Raw genomic sequence first — 25,405 nt, forward strand, 5'->3', positions numbered from 1 at the left:
AGTGGGGGAAGAGGTCAGAGAACAGTTTTTCAGGGTTTGATTCCCTCCTTGTTTTTGAGATAGAGTCTCTCCTGTTTCTGCTTCTGTGCTCATACTCCAGGCTAGCTGGCCTGTGAAGTCCCGGGCAGTACTCCTGTCCCAAAATTAATCTTTGGGGAGTATCACTTTCTAATTATTTTCTAATTATTTATGTATGTATGTGATATATTGTAGTTTTGGCATTCCCTAATTGATTCTTATTTGGCATTTTATATGAATATGGGCACAGCCAGTTCTGGTGGTACAGGCTGGTAGGATGTGCTGAAGGAGGCAGAGGCAGGAGGATCTGGAGTTTGAGGCCAGCCTGGGTTACACATTAAAGAAAAACACAGTCATGTCAAATGATGACGTTTTTATTTCTTCTTTTCCAAGTATTAATCAATTTTGATTTTTTTTTTTTTGAGGTAGGGTCTCATTATGTATCCCTGGCTGTCCTAGAACTACTTCTGTAGACCAGGCTGGCCTCAAGCTTACAGAGTCTCACAAACTCACTTGCCTCTGCCACCTGAGCACTCTCTCTCTCTCTCTCTCTCTCTCTCTCTCTCTCTCTCTCTCTCTCTCTTTCTCTTTCTCTGTCTCTTTCTATAAGTTTTGGAGACAGAATCTTCTCTCTCTCTCAAAAGATTTTATCAATTATGTCTGTGCATGCCTGTATTTTCCTGTGTGTATATTTGTGTACCACATGCATGTCTGTGCATGCAAAGGCCAGAAGGGGTTGGATATTCCACACCTGGAGTAACAGACATACATTAGTCACTATGTGAGTGCTGTGAATTGAACCTGGATCTTCCGGGAGAGCAGCCAGCGCTCTTAACCACTAAGCCATCTCTCCATTCTCCAAATCTTTTCTTAAATTTTATTTATTTATTTTATATCCTGACCGTAGCCTCCCTTCCCCCCATCCTCCCACTTCCTTCACCTATCTGTGTTCCTCCATATTCACTCAGAAAGGGGGCATGCCTTCCATGGGCATCAGCAAAGTATGGCATATCAAGCTGCCCATAAGACCAAGTACCTCCCCCTGTATTTAGGCTGAGCATGGCAATTCAGCCTGAAGAATAGATTCCCATGAGCCAGCCAAAGCACCAGAGACAGCCCCTGCTCCCATTGCCAGGATTCCTACAAACAGAACAAGCTACGCAACTGTCGTATATACATAGAGGGCCCAGTTCGGTCTCATGAAGGCTTGCTTGTTGTTGGTTCAGACTCTTTGAGTTCCCTGGGAGCCAGGCTAGCCATTTCTGTGAGGTTTCCTGTGATGTTTCTGATCCCTCAGCTCCTACAACCCCTCCTCCCTCTTCTTAGCAGGATTCCCCAAACTCAGTCCAATGTTTGGCCATGGGTCTCTGAATCTGCCACCATCAGTCACTGGATGAAGGCTCTCTGACAACCGGGATAGTCACCAATCTGATCGCAAGCATCCCCCAAACCTTACTCTTTAACCCAGGTTAAAAATCATCGTGGTCCATCTGCCTCAATCTCTCAAATGTTGGAAATACAAGCATGAGTCAAACTTGGCCTATTAGATATTTTTGAGCTTTAAAAGATGAAATCTATTTAATGACAAAGAAATGAATACTGTTCTCAGAATTCCAACCTTTGAAATCAAGCTCCCAAACCCTCCTGCCTCAGGTATAGCATTAGATAAGCCTCCACCATACTCCTGTGTTCACGCCTCTGACTCTTTCCCTTCATCTTCCCACATTAAGTCTTCAACTGCAGTTTCTTTGTTAGTGTTATTAACAGGCTGTTCATTTCATTCCATCAAGCGGTTTCATGGGGGTAAAAGTGGCGTTTCTGTTTTCAATATCTTTCAGGGGGGATCACAATGACCATGAGTAAGAAATGTCTCAGGGCAGATACCCCTAAAAAAGAGTCGGATCAATGGGTAATGAAGGAGAGAGTCGGCAGAGGGATTCGCTGGGAATGTGCTAACCTGCTAGACCTGAAATACCAGGATGGTCAGGAGGTCAGGTTGCAGCAAGTGGTCCTCACCCAGCAGGACACTCCATCAAAGCTTTGTGGACAGAAAGTTCCAGCATCTGAGAAGGGCTGCGCAGGGAACTCGCTACCTGTCCGAAGTCAGAGATCTCAAGCAAAGAAAAAAGTGTTTGAATGCAGTGAGTGTGGAAAAGCCTTCTCTAAGAGTTCCTCCTTTAAGACACACCAGAAAATTCACACTAAAAAACTCAGCACAAGTCAGGAAACGCCTATTAAAGAAAAACGCTACAAATGTAGAGAATGTGGGAAAGCCTTTCACCAGAGTACACACCTCATCCATCACCAAAGAGTTCACACTGGTGAGAAACCATATGAGTGTAAGGACTGTGGCAAGGCCTTCTCAGTGAGCTCTTTGCTTACCCACCACCAGAAAATCCATACTGGGGAGAAGCCTTTCGAATGCGACGTTTGCGGGAAAGCCTTTATCCGGAACATACACCTTTCCCACCACCAGAGAATCCATACTGGAGAGAAGCCTTTCCAATGTAACGTTTGTGACAAAGCCTTTGTTTGCAGAGCGCATCTTACCAAACACCAGAACATCCACAGTGGGGACAAACCCTATAAATGTAACGAGTGCGGGAAAGCCTTCAATCAGAGCACAAGTTTTCTTCAGCACCAGAGAATACACACCGGAGAGAAACCCTTTGAATGCAGTGAATGTGGAAAGGCCTTCCGGGTGAACTCTTCCCTCACGGAACACCAGAGAATTCACACGGGGGAGAAACCATATAAGTGTAGCGAGTGTGGCAAAGCATTCAGGGATAACTCGTCCTTTGCGCGACACCGGAAAACTCACACTGGAGAGAAACCTTACCGATGCGGCTTGTGTGAGAAAGCCTTCAGGGACCAGTCATCCCTCGCACAGCATCAGAGGATTCACACGGGGGAAAAGCCTTACACGTGTAACATCTGCGAGAAAGCCTTCAGTGACCACTCAGCCCTTACCCAGCATAAGAGAATCCATACACGAGAAAAGCCGTACAAGTGTAAAACCTGCGGGAAAGCTTTTATTCGAAGCACACACCTCACCCAGCACCAGAGGATTCACACGGGAGAGAAACCCTATAAGTGTAGCAAATGTGGGAAAGCCTTCAACCAGACTGCAAATCTCATCCAGCATCAGAGGCATCATCTTGTAGAAAAATGATGCGAATGCAGCTCGTGTGGAAATGCTGTGGGGATGACGACATTCACCACTGACTATAAGAGAATACGTAAAGAATCGCAGTGGAATCTTTTAATAGGATCGTTGTGTTTACTGGGAGCCAAGTTCCATGATGCCATGGGTTTTAAGAGTGTTAAGGATGGCAAACATACCTCTCTTTTTAGTACTGCCTCAGTTGGAAAGTGGTATTTTTTTATTGGCCTGAATTACCAAGTCTTGGGACCAAAATGAAACTTCATTAAAAGTATAAATGTCAGTTTATCAAGTTTATGATTTGTTAAGATAATTATAAAGTTATAAAAATTAAGGTTGAGAAGCAAATGAACAAACACGTACGAAAATGGTCTATACTCATTTTATTCTAGATGTTCTTCTATAAGACAGTTGCCATCTTTAAGAGAACCCTTTGTTTCCCCCCACCCACATCCATGATGCCTAGTTTAGAGACGTTTCCATCAGTCACCCACGCATGAGTGGAGTCATGCTTCTCATGAGTCTGCTTCTGTTTCAGCCATCTTTGGGCAAGTCTCCTGGGCCTACCTGCTCACTTGCTCCTTATCCGTGTTCTTCTGTAACCCTGAAAGGTCCCAAGCACTGGTCATTCTGCCATGGTTAGGGTATGTAAGTCTTACTGATTGGCCACTTACGTACCCTAACCATGGCAGAAGGACCAGTGCTTGGGACCTTTCAGGATTACAGTTGGAAGCTATCCCTGGCACATCCTCTGCAGCTTTCTTCATACATCCCATTCACCCTCTGAGCTCCACACAGTGCAGACGTGACTCCCAACACTCATGATACGGTCTCCTGGTAGCCTGTCTGCCTGTGGCAGAGGACGTACTGGATTTGCTTGCAACGTCAGTCTCCTCAGTCCCTCCTCTGGACTATGGTGAGTTAAAGAGCCACCTCACTTTCCTTCATCCTGCTGAGCTGCCCAGAGGGAAGACACATCAGAAGTGGCAGTGTCATCGAGCTCAGGGGAGGCTTGAGTGGTGTTCCATCCAAAGTTGCTTCGTGTCTGTGGACTCCCACAAACGGCCACTGAAGCTCCCTGCCCTATGGAGGGAACTCTCTTTTGTCAGGACTTCCTCAACTCCCCGATTTTATTCTTGGGTCCCTTCCCCCTGTTTACCTAAGATTGCCTGGCCCTGTCAATCTGAAGTTGCATGTCTCAACCTGTCACCTTCTTCTGTATCCACTGACTGCTTTCAAGACGCCCTCTGGTGGCTGGAGGTTAGCTCAGAAGTTGCAGGCACTTGCTGCTCTTCCAGAGGACTGAGGTTCCCAGCGGCAATTTCACAGGGCTCACAGCTGCCTGTAACTCCAGCTCCAGGGGACCTGATGCCTCCCGAGAGACTGCAGTGTTGTTAACTGTGAGAAATGAGTTATTTTGGCCAAGGTCACGCATCTAGTAGTAAGTGGTAGAATGGACCTAATCTCAAGTTTTCTCTGTTTATTTGTGTGTATGGGTGTTTTGCTTGCATGTTTATGTGTGTATCTTGCACTTGCCTGGTACCTGTGGAAGCCAGGAGAGGGAGTTACTTCATTGCCAAAGTACTAATGAAAACACTCAGCATTTCATTTCTGTCTAACACGCAAAGCAGCCCCCACCTCTAAGCCCCAAGGGATGAAAACTATTTAGGAAAATTTTTACATTTAGAAAGAAAAGCATTCAGAGTAATAAAGAGTATTTCATTTTTACTGTTGATTTTCTTTGTTTCTTGGAATAGGGGTCTCGTGTAGTCCAGGTTGGCCTTGAACCAACTATGTAGCTGAAGCTGACTTTGAACTCCGGTTCGCCTGCCTCCAGCATGTGCCACCATGCCAAGCAGTTACAGGTGTTTTTCTGAGGATCATTCATTCCAATAGACGATGGAAGAAATTTATATACGACTGAACATTTTATTACATTTTAGAAGAAATCTTGCAAACTGATAACCAAAGAAGCAACAGAAAACTGAAGCCAAACTTCTGGGGAGTGTTGTATTTGTTAACTAGGATTCACTCAATAAAGTGAAAAAGCAATGTGTGTAACGGATTATTGGGGGTCAGTTCCCAAGAAGCAAGCTTGTCATACATGTGACAAAACTAGAATATGTGTGACAAAAATTTCACACCGTTGAGAAGGTATAAGCCTATTGTTAATATAAAAAAATCTCTTAAATGCAAGTCTCAGCCAGTTCCCTGGGAAGAGAGGTTATGAACAGTGAATGAAGCTGATCGAGGGGCAACCTTTCTCCGATTTGAGCAGCTCATGCTGGGTAGAAAAACTAATCATAATAAAGCTGGACTAGGCCTCTGATCCAGAACTCCTCTTCTGCTGGACCCTACAAGATATAGCAGGAGGATTAACTCAAGGGCAGGAGATATGATAAAGCCTTCAGATATAGTCTAGCTTTTATTCCACGGGGGGTGGGGGGGAGGATGACATACTCGCATAATCTCCTGTAAGATTCACAAATGTGAAGGAAAAAAAAATCACAGAACTTTACTGGGGAGTTCAGTTTGATGGAGCTGATATCTGGTCATTCAAAACTATGAAGGAAACTCTTGGGGAGTTTCCAATCCCCCAGCTCAAAACGGAAGCAAGAAAGAACCAAGGGGAGGAGTTTCAGACGAGGAGCCTCTTGTTTAAGTCACAACTTGGGTGTAATGAAGGATTCAGAAAGGACAGAAACCTCACGGATGTATTAAATGTGACAAGTTCTGTGCTCTACACAGTCAGTCATGAGATGGAGAAAACCAATGACCGGATGCACATGAGAGCCCTGGGAGGAAGGTGGAACTCATTGCGTATTAAGGACTTCCCACCAGAGGGCAAGGACCGGAAGTGGGGTCTCTGGTGGGAGGCCAGGATTCTAGTCAGTAACCTCAGCTGGTGAGGAACCCATGAAGTGCAGTCAGTGGATAACACTAGAACTCATTCTAACTCAAATCCTGGGGGAAACCACACGAATGCCAAAAGAAAAAAAATGGTGGAGAAGCTTTTAACTAGATGTCAGAACTCACCACAGAGAAACACAAATCAGTCAGTACAGGACAATCTTTATTCAGACCGTGGCTCACTGAGTCGGGAAGAGATCAGTCACATGGGCAAAGCGCTCTCAAGAGGACACATTTCACAGGGACAAGGCTCTCTCAAGAGGACACATTTCACACAGACAAGGCTCTCTCAAGAGGACACATTTCACACTCTAGGGACTCAAACAGGACAGGAGCTTTGGTAGGAGCCTCAGAAAGAGGTCAGCAGGAAATGCAATATCACACTTTGATTTGTGGAAAAACTGGGAACACATGAGGCCAGGAAGGGGAATCTATAAAGCAGAAATATTCTAAAGAAAAGCCTTGTTGGTGTCTTCAGAAAACTAAAGTATTGCACCTCAAGGTCAAAGCCCACTACCTCGGAGCATCTGTCCATTGAAGTGCTGCTCACTTTCAAAACTTAGTTAAATACCTTAAATACTGGAGAATTCACAATGAGCTGCTTTAAAGCTAACTCAACACATTTAAAAAACAGGGGGAACAAAATTCCCTAACTAAACACCAGCTCTGTAAAAGAAAGATTAGTAAAAAAATGAAAGTCCATGCATGGTGTTCAATAGCTTCCTCCATATGCCTCACGCCCACCTCTCAGAGGAGCAATCCAAGAACATATGCAGGAGAGCCTTTATAGCCATCCTTATCATTTAATTAAGCTGGGCATGGTTACACATACCTTTGATCCCAACACTTGGGAGGTAGAGGCAGATGGACCTCTGTGAGTTTGAGGCCAGCCTGTTCTACAGCGTGAGCTTCTAGACAGCGAGGGCTACATAATAATAATAATTCTCGCCACAGAAACAAGACTGCTCCTGGACCCCCACCCAACAAAGCCCAGCTGTTCTTCATTCTCTCACACACTAACGTGTTGGCATTTCTTCAGGTTGGAGCAATTTACTGGAACATACACAGCAAAGAAACGCTGTCAAACTTCGTAGATGACCCTGTGGAAAGAGAGAAAAGGAAACATCCTCACAGAAGCCTTCCCTGTTCCCTTTTCGCGCCTCTCTATGCTGCAGGCCCACCCTGGCACCCAGGACTCTCACAGGCTCTGATCTTCTGTGTCAGGAAAATAAATGCAGACCCCCAAGTTTCCTTTTGTGGTCGTTGCACCCTGGCCAGCCCCAAGGTTATGCTGTTGGATCAAGATAAATCTCACCCCAGCCTGAGAAGCCCTGGCTTCACCATGGTCTTTGAATGCCTGACCAGAAGGCATTAGTTTAGTTTTTGTCTTAAGGTAGAAACCTGGAAGCGAGTATTGTGGGTAAGAAGGACCGAATGTTGAGGTTGGTATGCCCAGGAAAGCGGAAGTCCAACAAGGCTCAGGGTCTAGCTCTTTCTGAAGGCACGCCCAGCCATGGTGGGCGTGGTCTTCACACATTTCCAACCTCTGGTGGTCACTGTGGAGCCTTTGCAGCTTCCACTGTGAAGCCAAGAGAAGCAAAGAAAGGGCAGGGAGCAACCTGTGGCATACACACTCCATCCTGCTACTTGGCATCCTCTGCGTTCTCGCTCTTGGGCGGGGCCGCTATCGTGGACGTCGTCTTGAGGCTGCGCTTCCGCTTCTGCACGTTCTGCTCTGGATGGAACAGGATGACGTAGGTTTTGGGCACGTAGAGCATGCCGAGGGACACCGACGCACTCAGGCTCAGGGACACGGTCAGTGTGGTCGTTTGGATATAGATCTAAGCACGGAGGAGGGAACAAGACAAAGCTTAGCCCTGTTTTCTCTCGATCCCGCCGCCTGTAGACTGGAGGTGAGTTACTTCTGTCAGGTGAGCGGGAACGGAAACAATGGAAAGGTTAGCAGGAGAAAATTAGGCACAGTGTGGATCTGGTGTAGGCAAGAAGACGGGCGGAGTGACACAGACTGAGTGGGCTATTAAGGAAGAGAGAGTCGACTTGAGAGGTGGCACAGTGGTAAGTGCACTTGCCGTCCGTCAAGCCTGTAAATCCAAGTTGGATAGAAGAGAACTGATTCTCCAAAAGTTGTCCTACAATCTACGCAATTTGTACTGTGATACATGTGCATGTGCTCATACGACACACGCGCGCGCGCACACACACACACACACAGAGAGAGAGAGAGAGAGAGAGAGAGAGAGAGAGAGAGAGAGAGAGAATAAACGTTTTAAAATTCCCTTTAAAAAAGGAAGAGGGGCTGAGAGATAGCTTAGTGGTTTAAGAAGACATGCTGCTCTTGTGGAGTATATGGGTTCAGTTCAACACTAGGCAGCCTACAACCACCCATAACCACAGTTCTAGGGGACCCTATATCCTTTTCTGGCCTCCAAGGGTGCCTGCATGTATATGCTATACATATAAACAAGCAGGCATACACAAGAAAAATAAATAATTTTCAAATTACAAAGGAATGAAGAGGGTGGTACTTGGGCAAAGGCTCCTACTCCTAAAGAGCCAGAATTTATTAATGAGTAAATGAATGAACATGTTTTCAATATAGAAACAAGGGAATAGACAAAGGAGAGAAGAAGAATGAATGGACAGGCTCGGGGCTATAAGAGAGACAAACGATAGTGTATCCCACCCACAATCATTCTAACGAGGCAGCAGGATGGGTGGTCCAGCTCCTGGACAGTAGAGCCCTTCAGTAGGGGGTGAGGGGTGGGCAGAAAAAGCCTACTGGGGGACTCAGTTACCTTCTCAGCTGACTGGGAGGTGCCAAAGAAGATGGGAACAAAAGCCAGCCAGATAATACAGGTGGTGTACATGGTAAAGCCGATGGGCTTGGCCTCATTGAAGGTCTCAGGCACACCTCGGGCCTTGATGGCATACACTGTACACGTGACCATGAGTAGGAGACTGTAGCCCAGGCATCCAATGAGGGACAGATCAGACATGTCACACTTGAGCACACCTCTGGCCTGTTCCGGGTCCACCGTCCTCTGCTCCTCATAGTCAATCACGCTGTGTGGAGGTTGGGCCCCCAACCACGCTATTACTCCTACTACCTGTGGGAACCAACACAGTGTCAGGGACATACTGTCTTCTAGTGAGGAGTCCATTGCAGCCCCTCACCTGGGTCTCTGGCAGGTCACATTTCTTATGAGGTCCATGGCCTACTGAGTTAGATGCTCCGTCTTGAAAGACTAACCATGAAAAAGATCGCCCAGGGGTGTGTTCCTACCTGTGATGGTGTGTGTGGAAAGGACAGTTGTGCTCGAGGCACGAGTGGACCACATCGGGGCTGGGTGGGGAAGCAGCAACCTGACCACCTCACACTGGGCTTTAACCGCATGCCATACCCCTGAGCACCTTCAAGGCTCTCCAACCTCCTTCTCAGTGTCTCCATATGCAGACTGGAAACCCACAAAATCTCTTATGAGGACATGATGCCTTCTAAGAGGAACCGGTGCCACCAATGAGAACCAGCCCCCAAAGGGATGTCTGTCCTCACACCCACGCTGCTCCGTCGGTGTGAAGGTACCAGCTTGCACACAACTAGCAGCATGGCAAAGCTGGTTTCCAGGGACCGCCCTCCTTTCCTCTCCAAAGCGAGAGAACTATGGACAGAATGCCATGAGCTTATGGGTGAATGTGCAGTGAAGCATAACGTGGTCCCATCATAGGCCAGAGGCTAATGCCTGAGCCTTAACCGGGAGAAAGTGGAGTTTCAGCTGCTTCCCAGTGTCAACAGACAGATCCTAAGCCAAAGGAAACTGAGGAATGAGCATCAATATGTCTGCATAAAAGTGAGTTTCTGAAGGGGCTGACCCATGTGTTAGCTCAGGCCGTTCACTAATGTAAGTGTTCACTAATGTAAGATGAAAGGGTACGTGGGGTTGAAATCTAGCAAGCTATCCAATGCTGTGCCCTCTGAGGAAGGGGTCTTCAACTGAAGAGTTGCCTCCATCCGATTTGCTTGTCTGCATGTCTGTGGGGGACATTTTCTTGATTGCTGATTGATGGAGGAGGGCCCAACCCACTGTGAGCGGTACCGTCCCTAGGCAGGTGCACCTGGTCTCTATAAGAAAGGTAGCTTAACATGAGCCCGGGAATCAGCCAGTAAGGAGCATTCCTCCGTGGTTCCTGCCTTGACTTCACTCAGTGATGGACTATGACTCGGAAGTATTAGATGGAAAAACCTCTTTCCTCACCAAGGTGTTTCTCACAGCAACAGAAAAGAAACTGGGGCAGTGCAGTGCCCCGTAGTAATTTATGCACCCAGAAGGCACACCCTTCTCCTGTAGCCGCAGCTCAAGGAACTAGGGCCCCATGAGATAAACCCTCCCCATCCAGGCTGGCAACATTGGAAGCTTCTCCTCGGTTAGGGGAAATGCCACGCAAAAGAAGCTGGAGCCTGCGGCTGATGGTACACAGAATGACCAGCAGCCACAGCGTATTCTTACTGATGGCACAACCCACGTGGCTGATGCAGAATCAGCAGCCCATGTTGTAATAAGCTTCTATAAAATGAACAATGACTAGAAACTGGCAGTGCAGAGAGGAGACTCCAAGGGCCCAGTCACAACAGTAGGCAAACTGGAGGAGCATTGAGACTGGGTGTGATGGCCATGCCTTTAATTCCAGCACTTCAGAGGCAGGGGCAGGTGGATATCTGTGAGTTCCAGGCCAGTCTGGTCTACATAGTGAGTTCCAGGCCTGCAGAGTTTCATAGAGAGACCCTGTCTCAAAAAAGAAAGGAAGGAGTGAGAGAGGGAGGGAGGAAGAGAGGGAGGGAGAGAAGGAAGGAAGGAAGGAAGGAAGGAAGGAAGGAAGGAAGGAAGGAAGGAAGGAAGACCACTACACATCCACTATATTGGTAGAAGCATCCAGAAAAGCTGAAAGTGTGGAGAATCCAAATTCATGAAGCAGAAAAGATAAGTGTGTGTGTGGGGGGGGGGCGCTGAATGTTTTGTAAGCATCTCCATCCAAAGGGTGAGGGGTGTCACACTTTCTCAGGATGCTTAGGGCATGGTTTCTGGAGAAAGATCCATCATCTTCTAAGCATAGAGAATTCATTGAAGTGGAATTGAACACAGGGGATACAAATCCAAGAAGGAGGAAGGTCATCTACCCGGGACAGTGTGCCTTATCAACATGGGCCAGTCTGTGTCAGCACCCAGAGAGCATGGCAGGGTATACTCTGTCATACCAGCCACGACAACCCTGCCTCAGTCCATTGGCCTTAGTCCCCTCCCCATAGAAGACACCCAGTCTGTGGAGCTCTGTCCCACTCTGTAATAGCTGCACTTAAGCAGAAACTGTGGAAACTTGGAACCTCAGTTTTTAATCTTTGTTCCATCGTGAGATGTTGGCCATAGCAGAAAGAATGCTGCACTCCACAGCAACTGTGGCCTCTGGGACACATTCTTACCCCATTTTCACGTGTGAGTCAAGCTGTGGGAGACCCCATTTAACTTCAGCAGATAACAACGTGGCTGAACAGTTGGATGCTCCATTTCCTCTACAGATTTAGCAATGGAAATGGCTGTTGGCTGTTTAAAAGTGAGTTGTGCTCAATTTTGAAGAAAAGCAGGGTGCGGTGTTCTGCTTGTTGCTTGGACAGAGTCTCACTATGTCATCTGGGCTGGCCTCAGACTCACAGAGATCCTCCTGCTTCTGCCTTCCAAGTGCAGGGATGAAAGGCGTGGACCACCACACTTGGTCTGTCCTTCTGATATTTAAACACAGGGCCCCAAGTGGAAGAAGTTGACTCTATAAAGCCTACTTCGTTGAAGGCTTTTTTTTTTAAAGACAGAGTCTCACAATGTAGACCAGGCTGACCTAGAACTCTCTATGTATCTAGCACAGAAAGCTCTGTCTCCTGAGTGCATAGTTAAAGACGTGTGCTACTACACCCGGCCTAAAAATTGCTGTGGCCGTGAGAATGGTTTTGAGCTTACGATCCTCTTACTTTCACTTCCCGAGTACTAGGATGACAGATGTGTGTCACCATGCTGGGTTTATGTTGTGTTGGGGAATCAAACCCAGGACTTTTGCATGCTAAGAAAGCCCTCTACCAATTGAACTGTACCCCTAGTCTCTTATTCTCCGAGTTCCAAGGTGGAGGAACTTAGGCATCCCTCACACACTCACCATGTTACTGAGAAATCTGGGGACCCACCTGCAGAGAGGTGAGGCAGAAGGTGATGACCAGCTGTGAGGTAGGGCTGATGAAGGGTGGTGGCGTGACGGAACGTTTCCCTTGCTCGAAGATGCGGTAGATGCGGTTGGTCTTGGTGAGCAGGGCCGAGTAGCTGAGGGTAGTGCCCAAGCCGAGCAGGAGTCTTCGGGCAGCGCAGACAGCCGCACAAGGCTCAGCGACCATGAGGAAGGTGATGGCGTAGATCAGGAAGATGCCAGTGAGCAGCACATAGCTAAGCTCGCGGCCGGAGGCGCGGACTATGGGAGTGTCATTGTGGCGCACGAAAGTGACAATGATGGTGGTGGTGGCCATGATGCCCAGTACAGCCAGGAGAAGGGGCAGCACAGCCCACGGAGAAGACCAGGTCAGGCGGACCACAGGTGTGGGGCGGCAGCCAGTGTGGTTGGGTGTGGGCCTCATGTCCCCTGGACAGGCCTCACATGTGAACTCATCCACCTGGAAGCGGTACCCATCGCACGCTTCACAGTGCCAGCAGCAAGGGACACCCTTCACCATCTTTTTCCGTTCACCAGGCCCACATGGGAGGCTGCATTGAGAAGGGGGCATCTCATGGGGGTCTCCTGACCACTGCAGGGCTTCCATCTGTGACAGAGAGAACACAGGCTGCTGACCTCTGCCACCAGGAATTCAGAGCCCTTCACCCCCACCCAGAGATTAGTCCCTGCCACTTACATCCAGTCTAAGGGCCTCTGCCCATTGGCCCACAGCCTGATACCCGCCACTGCTGGCACTGCCATTGGTTGCCTGGTACTGGAAGATGTCATAGCGCCCAGGGGCATCTCCATTCTCATTGAACATCACTGGGGTTCCTGCGCTGCCTGCAGGGAGAGGCCAGTTGTCTCCAGTTGCTTTTCCAGCCCCAAAGCCATCTTTTGGAAAGCCTCAAGGAACAGCCAAGATACAGGAAGAGCTTGGCAGGCTCCTAGCAGGATGCTCAGCATCACTCACTAGCAGTGATGTAGGCTCCTGGCAGGATGCTCAGCATCACTCATTAGCAGTGATGTAGCTTCAGACAAGGTGATGCTGCCTTCCAGCCACGAGGAGGACATGGGACAAAACATACCTCTCAGAGCTGGAAATGGCTCAGTGGGTAAGAGCCTTGCTGCTCACGCATGAAAACTTGAGTTCAGATATTAGCACCCACTCCCAGTGCTCAGGGGCAGAGGCAGGAGGATTGTTGTCTCTTGCTAGCCCCCAGCCTAGCTCCAGTTTTAGTGAGAGACCCTGACTCAGAGGAGTAAGGTAGGGAGAGCTTGAGCAGGACACCCGATGTTCCTCCACAGACAAGCACCCAAGTGAATACACACACACACACACACACACACACACACACACACACACACACACACACACATATATATATATATATATATATATATATATATATATATATATATATATATCAACAAACCTAAACTGCAGGCATCCCACATATCTGGTGAAGAGTGTACAATTTTATGCAGGATAGTAGTTGAATATAACACAATTCCTGCAAGCCCCATGCACATGGGGACTCCTTCGGGTCTGTTCAGATACATTCCCTACAGCCTGGACTTTACACAGGTTCTGATGGTGCAGGGATATGTCAGACCCACGCCTTTTGCCGTAGGAGCTCAGAGCCTGACTGGGACAACATTTGGAAGCCTATGACTATCCATCCACAACAGGGAGTTTGCTGGGGTCTATACTGGACCCCAGGCCCACCACAGAGCCTGGGTCTTCTAAGCAGTGTGCAGGGGACAGGGAGTTCTATGTGACTTGTTGGGCTTAGTAGATGGGTCAAGCAGCAGTTCCCCAACATCGAATTTTGCCAATTGGCTCTGAAGATGAAGCAGAGGCCTACACTTGCATCAACCCCACCAGGAATCAGTCCTAGTGTCTTCTCTTCCATCCTGCCTTTTTTCCACTCTGAATTGTTCCGGTTGCTGCAGATCAACCCATGGAAGCTGGCTTCCCCACCCTGTGGGGCCAGGCACCCACTCACCATTGAAGCGGACTGCTCGAATGTAGTTCAGGAGTGTACGGCCATCTGTAGGCTCCATGGCTGGGCACAGACCTGTGTGGCCTGGGCAGAGTGCTTGGTGCATGCTGTGGAGTGCATGGGCGATGGCGTACACAGCATCTATCACGAACTGCACCTTCCCCTCCTGCTCATAGGTGGAGTCTTGGCCAATGCGTTCCTCACCTGTCCTAGGAGGCCAAGAGGAAGTGTGCCTGGCCCCTAGACACCAAACCTGAACTCCCCATCTTCTCCCCATCATCCTCCCCATCCCGGATAGTGCTCACCTGTGCATTTTCGGGTGGAATCGTCTGACTGACCACCTGAGCTGGTTAGTTTGCAGTTAAAATTCTCTTCCCAGAACTCGGCAAACCAAATGTTTCTGCGGTTGTTCTCCAGGGAACGCGTCATGAAGTATTGGTCAAATCCTAAGAGGCGGGAGGGCGGTAACCTTCTGAGCCAGGTGGACTTTTCTTATGGTCCTTTGTCACTTTCCCACTTTCTTTCCAGGAGTGGCCCTGTGACCAACTTCTAGATTCTGAAGGTAGAGATCGGGGTGGGGGTCCCCAGAGCAAGGTGCCTAGCAGGGCTAGCTATATCGGTGATCTCTGGGTTGGATTGAGTAACTGTGCCTCAGTGAATAAGGTGAAGAAATAATTGAGGATGATTCCTGACATCAACCTCAGGTCGCCACATGTACGCACATACATGTCCATTCTGTATTCACACACACACACATACATGTGCATCATGTAGACACACACACACACACACACATGGAAACGGGAGAAAAAGGTGAAGATACATGAGAGTTCCAGGGTAAAATTTGCAACCTTAAAGAATTTATCACTGCCCATTCTGTCCCCATTAGGGTGTTGCTATGGCTACGTAATTAACAAGACTTCTCTATGTATCTTGTGACCATGAGGCCAGAGACAGAAAAGAAACAAAGCTTTAGAAAAGAAAGGCAAGCAGACCCCAAGATTTTGAGAACACCATTGGCTCACTGTTCCACACCTGATACCCTCCCCCACTTCCAGACCTCTTCTGATAAAATGCCTTGATTGCTAACACTCTGCTCAGTCCAGTTTTCCCACTTGGCATTTATTTAGCATTCTAGCTAAAAGAAAGGGTGAGAAGGTGAACACCCCACTAAAGCTAGAAGCCTGTGGGAGACGGCACTCCTCTTCTGGGTTCCTGAAGCGTGTCATCAACGCTGTATTTTTGGTTCCGGGTTCAGAGATATGGACAAGCATCTCACAAAGTGAACCTCCCAGGTGGAACAGGAGCGGATGGGCAGACAAACTAGACCCGGCCTCATCACTTTGATCAGCAGGATAGTATATTCCACATCCTTGGTTTCTCTCTCTCCAACATCCCCTTTGGTAAGACCCCAACTATTCGCATGGTGTTTTGAAGCAACAGCAGAACACTAGGGGTTCTTTGCCCTACACACTGAGCTGAGTGTCCTTTCCCACATAGGCCACACTCAAGCACGGCTTGCTGGAATATAACCACAGACTCTGAGTCACAGCATCTGGGACTCCGAGAAGAGAGTGGTTCCTATTATGAAATGAGAATTTCAAAGAGGAAACATTTGGGAGGATGAGTGGGGCGGGGGACTTACCGTCGATGGAAGCCCTTTTGGGTAAGATGGTGATGGCCCCCACAGCCACCTCCTCTAGGTTCAAGATGGGGGAGATCTTGGATCCCCAGCTGTCTGAGCCAACCCAAAGGAAGTGGCCAGTCAGGTTGGCCTGGCGTGCGGCCTCCAAGACCCTCCTGGTAGGAGCAGAGCTAGAAGTAAGTCACAACCTAGGAACTTTCTTCGATTTGCTCGTGGCCACCTCCCATCCTGTATTCCTCCATCCTTCTCCACATGGATCATCACATTCCTGTTTATCAGGGCTCTGCCCAATGTGTGTGTGTGTGTGTGTGTGCGTGTGCATGTGAGCGCATGTATGTGTGAGTGTGTGCGTGCGTGTGTGAGTGCATGTGCATGTGAGTGCGTGTGTGTCAGTGCATGTGTTAGTGTGTGTGATCGCATGTATGTGTGAGTGTGTGCGTGCGTGTGTGAGTGCGTGTGCGTGTGAGTGTGTGTGTGCGTGCGCGCGTGCATGCGCGCATGTATGTGTGAGTGTGTGTGCACGTGTGTGTGCGTGCATGTGAGTGCGTGTGAGTGTGTGTGTGAGTGCGTGTGTGTATGTGTGTCGGATTGTATTGTGTGTACACGTGTACATGTGTATGGTGGCCAGAGGTTAACTTTAGTGTCATTTCTCAGGTTCCATATACCTTATTTATCTATTCATTTATTTGAGACAAGATCTCTTTAGTGGCCTTGAGCTTGCTGATTTGGGTAGGCTGACTGGCCAAGGAGCCCCAGGGATCCTCCTGCCTCTGCCTCCCTAGCCTGGAATTACAAACAGAGAGCCCCTGGGGATTGGTCACGGGTCTCCGGGCTTGTGCAGCAGGCGCTTGTCTGGCTGAGCCATCTGTCTGGCCCTCTGTCTACTCTAACCCACTCTGCACTGGCCCTCAGATGATGCTGTGGTTTGGCTTTGGTTTGAGTGTTTCTAGCTGGTGGAAGCTTGGACCTCGATGTAAATACTGGGAGGTGATGTAACCTTTAAGAAGTGGGGCCTATAGACCAGCCCTGACACTGGATATCTTGAATTTCAGCACTTGGCAGGCGAGCTTGGTCTACATAGCAAGTTCATGGATACACAGTGAGATGCTGTCTCAAATAAATAAATAATTAAATAAATAAATAAATAAATAAATAAATAAATAAATAAATAAATAAATAAGAGGCAGGGCCTAGTGCAAGTCTATTGAGGAGCCGAGGACATTGGCTGTGTCCTCTGGAGGGCTGAGGTAGTTCTGTCAAAGTGAGTAGTTATAAAAGATGGAGCCCAACCCCTCTTCCTTCTGACCTTCTGTCTCACCATTTGTCAAAATGCAATGTAAACTGGACCCTCAGGGGAGCTGGTTTCATGCTACCCCCAAAACTGTCTGTTGAAAACATGTCTTTCCCTAATAAATCACCCAGACATGGAGATTTTGTTAGAGAACAATGGATTGATGCAGAGAGCTCATTTGGGGAAACTGAGCAGCCATTTCACCCACGAACGCCTCTACCAGTATCAAGCCCAACTTCCTGGCCTGGGAAAGCACCTTAGCTGGCTTTGAACAATGTAAGTTTCAGGGTTTACTGGGAGTGTACCCTCGTGGTACATTTCCTGCTCTTGTGTCTGCCATCAATTCCTTCTCCCACAGTGAACAATAGAAATAGCCGTGTTTTCCTGTGTGTCCCAGGCTAGGCCTGTGACATCTCCAGCCAGTCAGGCTGGACTCATACCCTGAACACAAGACTTCTGATGGCAACGGGAAGTGCTTGGGGAAAGGAGGGGAGCTGCTCATGACTGGGAGTGCGGAAGGATAAGGTCTCACAGAATGAGCCTCAAGAGAGCATGGTGACTGAGTGTGCTACCAGTCCCACCTGATGTCATCCTCATTGGCAAAAATGATGATGCCCCGAGCGTTGGGTGTTTCCATGAGTCTCCGGATCACTTTGTGGAATTCTCCCGGCTTTGGCTCCCTGGGAATCTTTATTGATTGTGCAATGCAGACACCTCCTGGATGTCAGAATGTCAAAGTCAACACTTTTCTCCACTACCCTCGCACATACCCACCTGGCTGCCACTTCAGTGACTGGGTAGGGCTTAACTGAGGAGTCTGGACGCTGGAGAGCTTACCTGGACCTGGACCCTACCTGGCAGACCGTAAGCATGACCTGAATCCCTTAAAGCTATGGTTCTCAACCTGCGGGTCAGGACCCCTCTGGAGGGGTTGAACAACCCTTTCACAGGGGTCGCCTAAGGCCATCAGAAAAACACAGATATTTACATTATAATTCATAATAGCAAAATTACAGTTTTGAAGTAGAAACAAAAATAATTTTATAGTTGGGAGTCACTGCAACATGAGGAACTGTATTAAAGGTTCGCAGCATTAGGTTTAGAACTGCAGCCTTACAGGGACTTCACCTGCCTGGAGCACCATTCTGGGCTGCCATGGGACCATCCCGCCACCACCCCACCCCAGTCTGTGTCCCATCCAGTGGTTTCTGGCTCTTCCCTTCCTTAGCTGACTGTTGCCTGGGACCTCCATTCCAACTCCCTACTCACCGGCCTCTCTGGAAATCTGCACAAAGGCCTCAACCCCACTCTCTCCATAGTTGCCTTCAGAGGCCAGTGTAGACACGTAGTTCCATCCCAGTGCCCGCACAATGTCCACCATGGCCTGAGCCTGGTAGGAGTCAGGGGGCACCACTCGCGAGAAGAAGTCATAGCGTGTGGAGTCACTGAGCTCTGGGGCTGTGGAGGCGTAGCTGATCTGGGGTATCTGAAGCAGGAAGGACAGACAACTGGGTTGTGGTTGGAGGCTCCGTAGAACAGCGTGGCAATGGGGACTCAGGACATGGGCCATAGACAAGTTGGGAATAGCTTTGGGAGACGGTAGGAACCTGAGACTCAGCTGAGGCCAGCTGGAGGGGCCACACACATAGGCTAAAAGTATGGGACTAATGGGATGTCTACGGGTGGGTATGATGACTGGAAGGTTAGAAGGGCTTAGAGCAATGTCACCAGTGACAGCTGCTCAGGCTACCAGCCAAACAAGGACACTGGAGCTTAGGGAAAGGGTGCCCCGGTCTGGGGGATGGGGTGTTCTGTTGACCCTGTTTCCCAGAGTGAAAGGCAGTCTTTTTCAGTAGCAGCCCCCTGCTAGGATCAGAGCAAAGTGGGGCTGGAGAGGAGGGTAGTGCCAGTCTAGGGGAAAGGCTCGTGGGAAACTAGGTTTCATCTATGACCATTAGAGAGATTGGTAGCAGGGATTATGGGCTGAACCATGTTCCAGGAAAGTGGGAGCTGGGCTGGGAAAGGATGGAGCACAGAACTGAGGAAACAGGGCACGGAGGCGGAAAGCTTTCGGGGGGTGGGGAAGCAGATGTGACCCCGAATGAGATAAAGAGGGACCAGCAATCAGCACAAGGTCTGGCAGGGAGTCTTGGAAGGAGGGGCTGGGGCTGCTCTAGGGCCCTTTGAAGGAGAGTGGGGGGGGGGCAGTGCAGGAAAGGTGAGCGGGAAAGAGAGAAGAAAAGAAGGAGGGTGGGAGGAAGAGAAGAAGGAGGGGTGAGGCTTAGCTGGAAAGTCGCAGGGAGACAGAAGATAAACAAGAAAATAAAAGCCAGAGGAAAGAGAACAAAGAAAGGCCTACTGGTTGCAGCAGAACTGTTGCCCTCTTCTGGTTCAGTAAATCCCACCCACGATCCCCAGGATGGCTGCTGTAGAAAACCCCCCAAACGCTAATGTCAGAGCCCCCTCCCAGTCCCAGGGTGCTATGGCCCCCAATCCCTGCATCTCAGCCTGCAAAGAACACAGTGCCCCCCAGCGATGAAGATACAGAATCTTGCAGATGAGCGGTATAGCAAGGCAAGGGAGCTCAGACAGTCTTTAAGAACCCCCTGCACCAGAACAGGTTAAAAGCAAGCATTTTGAAACAGAATTTAAATGATGATCCAAAGATTAAAAAAAGAAAAAGGAAAGAGCAGTGGCACTTTACCCCTCAGAATTCTCTACCCACTAGTGTAGCTCAGGGCAACTTCCAAGGGGTTTTGAAGAAGGACCTAATTCCCATGAAATCTCAATTTCTTTATCATCCAGGAGAGCTCCAGGACGGGAGCACCGTGAAGGGTTGTACAGAATGTCAGCAGAACCCAAAGGAGAGGGCAACTGGGAACTGAGGTCCAATCTGCCCTTAGTCTGGTTCAGGCCTGTCGTGTTTCGGTGCCAGCCCGGACCCTAAATTATTTCTCCGGGACCAGAGGGGAGGCGTGGGAATAATTGAGACAACTCACATGGGTTTATCGGGAGGGAGATTCTCAGTGATCCCTCACTGTGAAATCACTGAGTTCACATCCTGAAAATTCCTCTGCATTTATTCTTCAAACAGCCTTATATACAAACATAAACTGAGAGGGAAATTCATTGGCATTGTGTTTCCTAGGTAACTAGGAAACTGACTCTGGTCTCGTCCACACCTTTGACCACACCTTTCTATGCCCATTTTGTCAAGTCTCCCTGTCTTCCAGCTCTGCACACCTGCACTGTCACATAGGCCTGAATTAGCATCCTCCAAATGACAAAGAAGGAGCAGAACAACATTAGCATATCCTGACCCTTTGTTAGGGAGGTGACCACCTCCTGTGTGGCAGGTGCAAACTATGGCCTGGGATTCTGGTCTCCATACCATGTAGAAATATGGGCCACAAGGCCACAGACTGATGGGAAAAGGGACACCTTTCACTGAAAGATACCAGCTTAGGTCAGCCAGGCGGCAGGCCAAGCTGGGAAAGTTGATCTGCCCCAATGGGCAGCAGCTTTTTAATCTGGATGAGCTGGAGCGCTCAAAACAGACTCTTCCAGAAGGAAGTTAAGGCATAAGACACATGGGAGGGAAGCACGGGTGGCAGACGCGGTCCCTCACCGCAAACAGGCGCAGAACGTTGGCGACCATGATGGACACGGAGCTAGCCGAGGCGCCCACTACGGCCACCACGCGCTCTGGGGGTGCGGCGCGCAGCGGGGGGACGCCCCCGGGGCAGAGCACGCTGGCCTCGTTGCCATCACCGCGGCCTCGGATGAGCGCCTGCACGAAGCTCAGAGCCTGCTCCAGCGCATAGGTGTCCCGGGAGCAGGTGTCAAGCAGCCGCGCGCCCAGCCGCACGCCGGGCAGCAATTCTGGGTCGGCATTGACGCGGTCTAGCGCGTAGAGCATCGCCTCCAGCCGGTGCACGCCTTGCTCCTTCTTCAGAGCCCCGCACGCTCGCCCTGCAGCTCCCCGCGCGTGCACCGGGAACAGACCGCCCAGCGTCAGGCCGCCCGCCAGGCGCACCGAGCCTGCACAGCGCCCCACTCTCGCCTGCGACAGCCACAAGGCCAGGAACAGCAGCAGCACCTGGAGCCGCACCATCTGCTCACGGGATGCGGGAACCGGAGATACCAGGACGTCCCGAGCGCTGGCCGACTCAGCTGGGAATCTGGCCAGACGCAGGGAGGCAGGAAAAGTTGGTGACTCAGTGACTCGCGCTCAGGCAATTCCGCCAGCTCTCCCAGGCCTCCACAGGGCTGTAGTCAGCCTCCCTGAAATTGTCACCCAAGTCCCCCCAACCCCGACGGTCTTCGTGGACGCGCCCGCCCAATCCCCTCTCCCCATAGTTCCGGGCACCTCTTCCTCTAGACCCTCCCAAGCTCACTCTAGGATCCCTCCTCAGTGGTACTCACCTGAGCCAACCTCTGACCAGTAGGACCGGTCTCCAACTGCTGTAAAACCAGGGCTTCAGCCTAGAGGATTTAAGGATTCTAGGGAGGGATGAGGGGGAAAGCAGAGATCCCCTCCAGAGCTTTCGAGTGGAGGAAGGGCTTTCTTTCCTCTCTCCCTCTCTGGCTCCCTGGGTCTGTTTCTCCCCTAGACTGTCTTTAGATTGTGTCTGACCCAGATTGTTTATCTGAGCTTCAGGGTCCAAGCCTGAATCCTGGCAACACCAATAAGCTTGACCACTCATCCTCAGTGTGCCAATTAGAAAGCCAAATAATAGTAAAATTCGGAGAAAAGAGATTTACATAACGTGTCTGGCCACACCGAGAAGAGAAGAGGTGCCCCACCCCACCCACCCCCGCTCAAATTGATCTTCAGAGACTTGGGTTTAAAAAGAGAGAGACGCACAGCTAAGTGGTTCTGGTCATTGGGATCCAGTCTCTCCTGCAAGGTGGTCTGACAAGCTTTGAAACTGGGACATCTCTTCCTGGGAGGCAAGCTCCCTCCAAGCTGCTCCAGGCTTCACTCCTTGGCTTTCCCAGCATAAGACTCCTGGGGAATTGTAATTCTTCAGGGTCTGATAGCCGATAGATGAGAACACAGATGTCTCCAGAACACCCTCTCCTGACAAGAGTGTTGCTGACACTCTGACACTGCCCTTTCCCGTGTCTCGCTGTGATCTTGATTTCCCTACCTAGCTAGCTGTTCTCCAAACATCACTTAGATTCTCTCCCTACCGCCCCTAAATCCTCAGACTCTCCTTCTGTTTTGACCACTAGAATCGTTTTTTCCTTTGAAACTAATCTCTCTCTCCCTCCCTCCCTCCCTCCCTCCCTCTCTCTCCCTCCCTCTCTCTCTCTCTCTCTCTCTCTCTCTCTCTCTCTCTCTCTCTCTCTCTCTCTCTCTCTACAGAGGTTGGTTCTCTCTTTCCACCATGTGGGTCCTGGGGATTGTACCCAGGTTGTGAGGTCTGGCAACAAGCACTTTTACTAGCTGAGCCATCTCACCAGCACCTAGTAATCCTTTTGAATGCAGGTGTCTAAGAACCTCCTGGCTTTCTCCTGGCAATCCTTGCCACAAACCTCTAAGTGGCAGATGACAGGAGCAGAGGGTGAGGGAGCCAGAGTGCTCCAGCCCAGTGAATCTGAAGGACGGGTGCAAGACCAGGCTTGGTAAGGTGGGGAGAGGAGAACAATGCTGAGCTTCCACATCACCAAACATACAGAAGCTCTCCAGAGAGACTCTCCCATCCCGCAGACTGGGAAATAGATAGCTCAGGGAGTGACTGACAGCCCAAGGCCATGCAGCTGGCTTAGGTCAGCAACTAGATTTGCATTCAGAGTGGTGTGAAACCACAGGGCCACCCACTGGTCTTGGAGGTAGGACTGATTGAACCTGCGGGGGCGGGGGGGGGCATCTGGACCAGGAGCCCTGAGCTGTCCCTCAGGTCATTCTTAAAAGCTGCCCCGCTCTCTGGAGCTGACTGGCACTGTGAAGCTGCTTGTATTCAACTGTCTCATCTCATGGTTGGATCATGGTGAGGGGCTTTGGCTCAAAGATACTTTCCCATCATTGCCAGCAGAGGACAGGATTGAGCTCACTGAAGCTGGCAGCAAAGGCATCTTGGAAACAGATGCTGACTAAGCCTCAGCTTCAGGGGATTAATGGGCTCACAGAAGAGGAGCCCGAGCCAGCTTGAGCTCCATTAGTCAGGGTAGATTAGGGAGGCAGGGAGGTCTGGGCATGGCTGGTGGAGAGAGCAAGCAGCAGAAAGATGTTACCATTCTCTGAATTCTCTTACCCCCACAGTGGTTCACTCTCTCCTGTGGTGAAAGCCAGCTTAGTGGGGCTAGCTAGAGGGGGTGACACTGCAAAGACTGTCCAAGCAGAGCACGTGTGAATGTTTGTGCATACATGTGTGAGTGAGTGCATGTGTGTGCCCACGCATGGGAATCAACCACTCCACACATTTAATAACCAGGTGGTGTTTTCTTATAGAAAAGACAATACATTTGAGGGCTCAATGAATGGGGGGGGGGGGTGTCAGTGCTTCTGATCTTTGAACTAGGAGTGCTGTGAAATGTCCACCTTCCCACATTTAGGGAGCATGTAGGCAGGAGAGTTGGTGTATCCATCGCTCTCTCCAGCACAAGGATGCTGAAAAGCATGGCATCTGCACCTGAGGATGCCTAGTTATAATATCCTGCATGGACCAGGGTGGAGCATGTGTCACCAGACAATCCCATATTGGTTATGTTTCTCATCGCTACGATAAAATATCTGACAAAAACAAGTGCTGCAAGAAAAAGAAAAATTCTGGCTCACAGTTTGGGGGAACACAGTCCATTGTGGCAGGAAGGTGTGCTGGAAGGAGCATGAAATGGCTGGTCGCATTGTAGCCAAGTCCAGAAGAAAAGAGATGAATTCTGGTGCTTGCAGATAGCTTACTTCCCTTCCACTTATAGTCAGTCATAGTGCCATGCACATTCAGGGCCGGTCTTCCATCCTCAGCTTAACTGGAAAGCCCCTTACAGTTACACTCAGAGATGTGTCTCCCAGGTGATTCTAAGTCTATTAAGAAGGCAGGGAGGACTAACCACCACCACATCCCTCATCCCACTGCTGCTTTGTCTGCCTGTCCTTCTGCTGGGCTCTCCTATCAACCCCAAGGCTGCTTTAGACTTCTCTGGGGCAGCTGGGAGGGTTGTTTAGAACGATCAACCCCTCATCAACACTCATTGTCACCACCCCTCTGCAAGCTTCTTTAACTCCAGCTGTGCACCATGGAAAATCTCTTCACTACAATCGCCACGTGGGCGCGATGTGCAAAGCCTGGACTTGTCAGGTATGAGCAGCACTCAGGGCTGCTGCCACAGGGTAGCCCGGTGACAACCAGGGATAACATCTCGCCAAGAGTGAAGCACCATATAGATGAAGTTTTTAAATGTAGTCTACACACGTCAAAGTACTATTCAGCCACAAAGGAAGAATGAAATGAGAAGACATCATACGTAGCAAAATCAGTCAGGTGGAGGCACACACATTGCATAGTCCTCTCATATATGGAAAACAGCCTGGGAGTGGAAAAGGCCCAACCAGGGGTGGGTAGGATTCGAGATGAGCGGGAAAGGCAGATTAGTATATGCTGCACACATATACAAAAATGGCACTGAGGTCCCATTTACTAATATTTAATGATTTTAAAAGACTGAATCATTGTGGAATGATGGCACACTATCACTTTGTTACCTCAAACATTTAATTTTTGGAGGTGATCAAAACATTTTAAATCCACTGTCTTAGCAAACTTTGAATTTTAGGCATTCAGTATACAGCGACTTTCACTATTCGGTGCAATTGACCAAGGGTGTACGTGTGTGTGTGTGTGTGTGTGTGTGTGTGTGTGTGTGTGGTGTGTGATGACTATTCCTCTTATCTTACCAAGTCTGTATATGCTCTGATTGCCATCAATTCATTGCCCCAAGGGAGAAAATGTCCTATTAACAAAAGTCTAATGTGTTGATGAGAAAATTACAGGCTGGAGCTACATTTAAGAATAGACTCTGAAAAAAAATAAAAAAAATAAAAAAATAAAAAAAATTAAAAAAAAGAAGAGATTCTGGATGAAAGGACATGTCCAGCCGCCAGCCTC

At 49.3% G+C, this 25,405-nt stretch overlaps 2 protein-coding genes across 3 annotated transcripts in view; one reads left to right on the forward strand and one right to left on the reverse strand.

Moving 5' to 3' along the window:
* LOC119812156 (zinc finger protein 2) overlaps nt 1-3,764 on the forward strand; it is a 36,940-nt gene extending 33,176 nt beyond the window's left edge. The window contains exon 5 of one of the 2 annotated variants that reach the window (XM_042054965.1): nt 2,338-3,764. In XM_042054965.1, the coding sequence (XP_041910899.1) occupies nt 2,338-3,190 (853 nt within the window). In that variant the 3' untranslated portion in view covers nt 3,191-3,764. Of the gene's footprint in view, nt 1-1,856 lie in introns of both variants that reach the window. The other variant, XM_038326578.1, reaches the window with a different exon arrangement.
* A 3,970-nt stretch (nt 3,765-7,734) lies between these two features.
* Grm6 (glutamate metabotropic receptor 6) lies at nt 7,735-21,408 on the reverse strand. The gene is made up of 10 exons (XM_038326573.1): nt 20,923-21,408; nt 18,564-18,780; nt 17,876-18,011; nt 16,004-16,158; nt 14,664-14,804; nt 14,362-14,562; nt 13,050-13,195; nt 12,336-12,959; nt 8,908-9,219; nt 7,735-7,932 (listed from the first exon to the last, which is right to left on the reverse strand). The coding sequence occupies exons 1-10, from the start codon at nt 21,406-21,408 to the stop codon at nt 7,735-7,737; spliced, it is 2,616 nt and encodes an 871-aa protein (XP_038182501.1).
* Between the last annotated feature and the right edge of the window lie 3,997 nt (nt 21,409-25,405).

The sequence above is a fragment of the Arvicola amphibius genome, chromosome 4, assembly GCF_903992535.2.
Source record: "Arvicola amphibius chromosome 4, mArvAmp1.2, whole genome shotgun sequence".
In the NCBI taxonomy this organism is placed as follows: Eukaryota; Metazoa; Chordata; class Mammalia; order Rodentia; family Cricetidae; genus Arvicola; species Arvicola amphibius.

Coding starts and splice junctions, on each gene's coding strand:
- Grm6 (XM_038326573.1), bottom strand. CDS start 21,408: ATGGTGCGGCTCCAGGTGCTGCTGCTGTTCCTGGCCTTGTGGCTGTCG. Junction 14,563..14,663: donor TTCCACCCGAAAATGCACAG/GTGAGCACTATC, acceptor CTCCTAGGACAG/GTGAGGAACGCATTGGCCAA. Junction 12,960..13,049: donor CAGAGGCCCTTAGACTGGAT/GTAAGTGGCAGG, acceptor TCTCTGTCACAG/ATGGAAGCCCTGCAGTGGTC.